Source organism: Manis pentadactyla, chromosome 7 (genome assembly GCF_030020395.1).
Source record: "Manis pentadactyla isolate mManPen7 chromosome 7, mManPen7.hap1, whole genome shotgun sequence".
NCBI lineage: Eukaryota > Metazoa > Chordata > Mammalia > Pholidota > Manidae > Manis > Manis pentadactyla.
This window is the reverse complement of record NC_080025.1, coordinates 127,901,842-127,909,120: the sequence shown is the minus strand read 5'-3', so window position 1 is coordinate 127,909,120 and position 7,279 is coordinate 127,901,842. Positions and strand designations below refer to the sequence as shown.

Here is a 7,279-nt window from a genome sequence, read left to right as displayed (position 1 = left end):
CTGCAGGGTGCCAGGCATTTGGTTAGCAGCTGTGGCTGCCACTTGCTACTAAGGTATGGAGAAATCGTCCCGCTGATGAGCTGAGCTTGGGGTGGTCTAATTAAAACAGACGCCACTTGGATACAACTTCACAGGACCTTGGAATGCAGGGGAACCTAGGGGTCATCTAGACCAACCACCCACATATTTCCAGTGAGGCTGCAGGAACTCAATCATTTCTGCCCCATCTTGAAGGGGCAGATGCATCCCAGGCGTTCCCACACATGAGCTCCAAGATTCTGTTCCATGTACAAACTTTATTTGGTTGCCTGGGTGGGGCTAAAGAAGAGGAGGAAGAGAGAATTTAAGCGCTGGGTCAGTAGGGGTGAGTTACGGTGTACTCCATGATGGCCTGAAGCGCCAGCCACGTCTCCTGGGCCGAGGGGATGATCTGGGAGGCTGGCAGCAGGAAGCCATAGCGCCCAGTGTCCCGGAGCTCGAAGGTGAAGGAGTACTTGATGCCCTGGCTGTAGGTCCAGTCGACGGTGCTGCCGCTGGCTTGGTCTGGGGTGGGAGCAGAAATGGGAAGGCAAAGGGCAATCACTGAAATGTTTACTTGGGCCAGCCCGGTGCCTTGTACAGTGTGGATCGGAATCAGCATCTATCCACCAAGTGCCTTCTGTTGACCAAGCAGTCGCTTCCTCCCTAGAAGCTCCTGCAAAGGGTCTCAGCCTAAAAGGCCCAGAGAGGTGGACCAGCAATGGTTCTATCACTGGGGATGCAAGAAAGTTCCTGCAAATGCAAATGCCCCACTGACAGCCACCTCTGTCCCACAGCCACTTCCATCAAGCCTCTGAATATACCAGAGTCTCCACCTGGCAACCAGGATTTGTACCCTAGGGCTCCGGTCTGCAGGGGAAAGTGCAAAAGGCCAGAGTTAAAGCAAAAGCCCCTTGTCTGTCTTTTTGAAGGAAACTTTACCCAGATTTACAGTTAACAGTGGGTAGCAAAGCTGCTTTTGAATTGGGCAGGGGTGAGGGAGGTGTCTGCATATCAGAATTTAACTTGACAATACTGAATGAAGCAAAAACTTTTTACTCAGGGTCAAAACAGATTCCAAAGACAGCTTGGAAGCCAAAAGCAAGGCCAGCCCTCAGTAAGACGGGGGCCCACCAAAGCCTGGGTGCTCTGCGCAGGAAGGATGGAGGGGTGTGTGCAGCCCTCCCACCTCTGTCCTGTCCCGTTCTCCAGTTCTCCTGCGTCCTGTCGTCCGGCAGGCTTGCCGCACTCCCGAGGGGCCCACAGCATCTGCCCCCCCGCCCACCTGTCTCCTGCCACCCCGGGCCCTCACTCCGCTGCAGCCACGCCAGGCCCGGCGCTCTCCCTGTTATTCCCAGCACACCAGGCCCCATCAGATGCTCAGGCCCTTTGCTCTAGAAGGTTTTTCTGCCTGGAAGTCTCTTCCCCAGATAGCCTCTTGGCTCCCTCCCTCAGTTCCTTCAACACTTACCTAAATTTCACTGTCTCCGTGAGGCCCACCCTTCAACCACTTCCACTCCCAGTATTCCTGATTCCCCTCATCCTCTTCTAGATTTTCTTTTTCTCCTTAGCATTTATCACCTAACATACTGTATCATTTACTTATTCATGTTTATTGTCCATCTCCCTGGCCAGGATGTAAGTTTCCTGATCTTTGCTTATTTTATTCCCAACTGTATCCCAAATGTCCAAGACAGGACCTGGTGCACAGTAGGTGCTCAGTAAACATTTGTTGACTTAATTCCATTTTGATGCAGCAGCGCTCCTCCCAGGAGCTTGCATGTGTAGGTAAGCTGGGACAAAACGGGTATACTCTCCCACTGAAGGGCAGTGGAGGCGAAGTATTACTTTAAGTTGAATTTCTTCATCTACAAATGCCAGCAGGACTATGCATCAAGCTGGACTTAATGCCAAGGCAAGAGGTCATGAGTTCTCAGGGAACTAACATGTCTGTCTGAAGGTATCAAAGAAGGCAGAGTTCGTGTGAGGAAAGGAGCAGTTGTCAGGCCCAGCCGGGGACCATTCTCCTCCTCTCTGCCCCCAGATCTGGGCACCCTTGGCTACTTGCTCCAGGAAAAGCCAGCTGTGCTTCCTCCCAGGGCCACCCGCAGAGACCACGCACCCACTTACAAATTGTTTTGATGATACTGCCATATGTGAATTTGGTCCCATACAGAGAGGCAAGGGCTGTCACAGCAGACTTCGCCACCTGATCCTGGAGAAAACGCCAAGCAAGACCACCCGTCATGGCCAGAAGCTCCCAGAGCAGCAGGGCCACGGTAGCCTGGGGGCTGGCAGGTGACCCCGGGGCATGCACTCCGCAGAAGCGAGCCCCCAGCAGGGAGCAGGATGGGGCCTGGGGAGCTCAGCAGCCCCATGAGCCCCTGACCCCGAAGCACATCTGGCTGGCACTTTTCTGCCCTTTGGTCACACAGCAGCTCCAAGGGTGAACTTGGGGTACAACCTCCAAGTGGAGACCTGGAGCTCGCTCTGTCATCATGTGACAGAAGTGACTTGCACACTCCGTGCCTCAGCTTCCCAGAAAGAAAGGGAAGCTAGTCTGCCCTGCCAGTGTTCCCAGGGAGAAAGGGGCACCAGGCCCTGTGCAGGCCCTCATGCGTGGGGCAAGTCTGAAGGACAAAGACCCAGGCCTGCCCAAAGCTGCCTTTGGGATGGGAGGCAAGCAGGGGGTCAGCACATACCAGCTCATTCTGGTCGGGGGCTGGTTCTGTTTTGTAGCCGTAGGGATAGAGGAGGAGCTGGGAGTAGCTGTGGATGGAGATGAAGGCCTTGATGTTCCCGTGGTCCTTCACAAAGTCCACAATGGACTTGACCTCCACTTCCGAATTGGCAAACTGGCCGTGGTAAGTTTCTGAGCAGGGGTTTCCGCTGGCTCCGGCCACTGAAGGAGGAAGCGGGGTGGGGGCGGGTGGTTGGCGTTCCTTACAGCCAAGCAGAGTGGCTTCCACGGCATCCAGTTGTTTGCATGGAATAAGGGTGAGGTGGGGTGCAGGAGGGCTCACCCCCACCCTGGGATTGAGGTACGGCCAGGGGCCGCTCATGGGACACAGCCTGGGGGCCTGGGCCCCCCCAGTCAGGCTTGGGCAGAGCTGTCGGACATGCCCGGGGAGGAAGAAGTGAGAGCCGTTCTTGCGGTGAAGGGACCACGAAGGGAAGAACCTGACGTTACATTAGAAAATCCTTGGATATGTTTCAAGCCTTGGTTCAGTTAGGAGGAACTTCCATTTTATAGACAAGCGTATCTCCAGGTGCCGCCTCCCCCACTGAGCCTCAGAGGAGAGACTGACACTCCCCTGCCTGCCCTCTCGCTGCTGGGGCAGCAAAGGGGTGGCGGCAGCACAACAGAGGCGGGTAGAAGCCATTCTGGGTCGTCCCACCCCTGCTCCCCAAGTCACACTGGGCCTTACTTCCGAAGCCAGCATCCCAGTTCCTGTTGGGGTCCGCCCCAACGCAGGAGGAGCCGGGCGTGATGGAGCGAGTCTTGCGCCACAGGCGATTCTGAGGAAGGAATCAGACACTTGTCCCTCCGCTAGGCCCGGGTTCAGAGCCCGCAGAGAGCAGCGTGGGCCGCGAGCGACCATGGTCAACACAAAGCGCCCCGATCTAGAGCGTGGGTATGGACGCAGCGGGATCGGAGACCGCTTTTCACTGGTTGTCAGCAAGGAAGATCTGCAAAGGGGCTCCTGGGTGAAGGAGAAGAGAGGAGGCAGTGAAAGGCATTTGGCCAGAGGCTGCTGCTGGTGGGAAGAGAAGAGGCATGAGGTGCCGCTGCCCCATGCAGACTCGATTAATGACATGTTGTATCTGCCATAGAAATAAAATAAAAACCAGGAAATAAGATCTGGGTCAGTGGGTCTCCACTAGGGACACTATTGTCCTCCCAGACATTTGGCAACATCTGAAGACATTTTGGTCGTTTCACTTTGAGGGCTGCTATTTGCATCTAGTGTGTAGAATCAGGATGCTGCTAACACTCTGGGTGCATAGGACAGCACCCCCCCCCAAAGGTTTATGCACCCCGAATGTCAAGAATGCTGAGTTGAGAACTCTGGTCTAGGACAAGTCTATTTGCTTCTCCCTCAACTTCTGGGGATTGAGATTAGGGGTGAGTAGCTTGTGGGGCTCGGAGGCCAGCGGGCTACCCTGTTTCCCCCAAGAATGGGAGAAGGCCTGTACCTTGCTGTGGGTGAAGGCAAAGCCATCAGGGTTGGTGACAATCTCCAGAAAGATGTCCATGGTGTCAAGAATGGCGGTGAAAGCCGGGTCCTGGCCATAGTCTTCTGTGATCTGGTGGGGGTCAGGGAGCAGAGAGGCAGAGTGGGCCAGGCCAAGCATCTGCCATGCTGAGGCAATGGGTGCCTGCCCTCTGGATGGGAAGGGGGTGCCGGGGTTTCTCTGGGCCTTGGACACCGGTGCCCCACCTGGTCAGAGTCCTCTCACCTCCCCAGGCTTACCTTCTTCGCAAACCAGACCCCGCTGGCCTGAGTGACCCACTCCCGGGAATGGATGCCCGTGTCGATCCAGATGGCAGGTCGGTTGTTGCCACCAGTGCTGAACTGGACGAGAGACGAAGGAAATGGTCCAGCTGGGCCTTGTCTCCCGTCCTTGAAGGGGAGCGCACCCCAGGCCAGAGGCCATTGCTCTCTGGGTATCTCAGGCTGAGGCTCTGTTTCTGGGGCCATCACTCAGGTAGGGGTTGAGGGCTGGGGGCCAGAAGGGGTCCCGCAGAACCTGGCCTCTTGTCCTCCTATTGGCCCACCCTGCACCGCTTGGGAGGTCACAAACAAAGCATTTTATCTGGACGACCTGACTCTGGGATACTTTCCACAGTGTGATACTTGATTGGGAACACTTGGTCACTTAAAAGTTTATTGTGTGTGTACAGGTGTGCACACACCTAGGCCAGCATGGAAATTCAGAGTGTCCCCACTGTCGGCACAGGAAGTTCGTGTAACAGTGTGTTTTTCTGACCATGGGCTCCCCCGTGGGGACCCTATGCACAAATGTGGTTGCCCTTTCTTAGGTCAGTCTGGTGTGTGGGCACCCATTACCTTCAGCACGTAGATGGGACGACCTTCATAGGTGTTGCCGATCTGGAGCTTGCTGACAAGCTGTGGGTGCTCCGCCACCAGCATGTCCATGAAGTCATAGATCTGAGTGGGGTGGGGAAGGAAGGCCGGCCGTAATGGCTTGCGAGCACCCGATGTCTCTCTTAGCAGCTGTTAGCCAGCCTGCTGTGAGCCCAGCAATGCGCAGGAGTCACAGCCCAGACCACTCTGGCCACGTAGAGACAGAGCAGGTGCCACATACACCCAGGTCAGCCCTGGCTCTGCCACCCTGATGAAGGACTTGGTGCTTGTGGGGAGTGACCCCAGGGGCCGCTCACCTCCTCCAGGGTGTGGTAGGTGGCATAGCTAAAGGTGCCAGTGGATCTGGCCCGGGATTGGAAGGCGAACATCTGCTCCTGCTCCTCATCCAGCAGCGCCTGCACGTTCTCGATCAGGATCCGGTACCTGATGCCATGAGCCTCCAGGAAGATTTTGACAGCCTGGAGGCTAGTGAAGGGCACTCGGACATCGGTGGCAGAGCCAGGCTGGGCAGGGCCCCTCCAGAAGTCCAGCTGGGGAGGACAAGGGCCACACTGTCACAGTGGACTGGGAAAGGGCCAGCCCACAGGGTGTTGGTGCCAGAATTTCCCCCGGAACTGGGAATGGGTCATGGGTATTAGGGGCAGAGGGCAAAGAGGAACTCTGGGCACTGGACAGAGTCCAAGCATGGTCAGGATGAAGTGGCCCAGGAAGAGAGGGGGTGGGGGTGGGGGAGCTTTGAGACAGCAAGGAAGAGACAGAAGTCCTGGAAGGGGGTCCCCTCTTTGCTCATATGCTCAAGGACAGCAAAATTCTGGACCTTTGGGAGTTAGGCCACTTCCTAACAGGCATTAGTCCTGTGGCTCCCTTCTGGGTATCTGGGGAGAGAGAGCCGTGCCCCGGGTGACCCAGCAGAGGTACCCTGGGGCCTTGGGGAGGGCTCTTCCCATCCTCTGACCTGCAGGTGCTCCAGCTCCTCCAGCTGCTTCACCTTCTGCACCTGGGCTTCATCGACAGCAGAGATTTGGAGCACCTGGTGCCTGGGCAGAGTGGGAGCGGACACTGGGGCCTGCGCACCCCCTGGGAGTCATGCACACTCCCCAGGTGGGAGGGGGGCAGCGACCTTCTGGAAACCCCAGGCTGGGCTTGGGCCTCTAGGCTGAGCAGTGTGAGGGGGAAGTGTGAGGGGTCTCAGCCATTGGAGGCCTGGGCTCCTGACAAACTCCTGGGCACTGCTGCTAGTCCATCCCTGCTCAGACTCTAGATCTTTCTCCAAAGGCAGCCAGGCCTCCTCTTCTGAAAATAGCTCCTCAGAGCTCAGATTTCTCCAGGGCTCAGGAAGCTGTCCTGAGAGTCTAGACCCCTTCCCAGCCCTGGTCCCTGGTCAGACTCCCTCCCAGGTGTGCTTGTTGGCACCTCTCTGGCCTCTTCCTGTGCGTCTGAACGTCCATTTCCTCTAGACATTGGCTGGGGACTGAGCCCTCCTCTTCCCCCCTGGGGGTGTCCCCTCCTCCTCTCTACACCCTTACCCCACAAAGTTCTCTTTGCCAAGGACAGTCCCAAGCAGCATGCTCAAAAACAGCAGCCCCCACATGCTGCAGCCAGTTGGGGAAGTCAATGGAGGCTGAGAGAATGTCCTGGGGCCTTTTAAACTCTTCCAGGACAGAGGTCTCTTGGCTGTGCTCAACACTTGTCCTCCCCCTGCACCTGGACCCTGTCCCACGGGGAGGGGGGTGGTGGGAGCCTGAGCTCTGGTACCTTCTCATTGTCCCTGATAAAGTGTCAGGGAACAAGGCATCTGGAGAGATAAACCGGGCCTCAACCGCTTGGCCAGGAGGTGCCAGCCTGGGTCTGAGGGTCAGCTACAGCTGAGGCCTCCCAGCTGGGACCCTGCTCACCCCCAGCCCACAGCCCTGGGCACCTGCAGCTGATCTGGACTCCAGAGCGGCCCAGCTGGGGCCTCATGCAAGGCGGCCCCTTCTCCCAGGCCCCTGAGAGCAAGCTCTCCCCTCCCTGTGACAGGGCGAGCTGGGACCCTCTGCCCCATCCAGCTCCGACACCTGCTGGCTTCTCCCAGGGCTGCCCCTACCCTGTGCATGGCACGACCCAACTGGTGTGCAGCCCTTTGAAGGGCACTTCCCACCGCTCTCCTA

The 7,279-nt window shown here is 57.2% G+C and overlaps 1 protein-coding gene across 1 annotated transcript; it reads right to left on the bottom strand.

Annotated features, from left to right (window-relative positions):
* Positions 1-276: 276 nt before the first annotated feature.
* Positions 277-6,824, bottom strand: CPA1 (carboxypeptidase A1). Its single transcript, XM_036909006.2, has 10 exons — positions 6,656-6,824; positions 6,085-6,166; positions 5,426-5,659; positions 5,091-5,192; positions 4,494-4,595; positions 4,216-4,326; positions 3,447-3,537; positions 2,721-2,920; positions 2,149-2,233; positions 277-543 (listed from the first exon to the last, which is right to left on the bottom strand). The coding sequence occupies exons 1-10, from the start codon at positions 6,718-6,720 to the stop codon at positions 356-358; spliced, it is 1,260 nt and encodes a 419-aa protein (XP_036764901.2). The 5' UTR covers positions 6,721-6,824; the 3' UTR covers positions 277-355.
* Between the last annotated feature and the right edge of the window lie 455 nt (positions 6,825-7,279).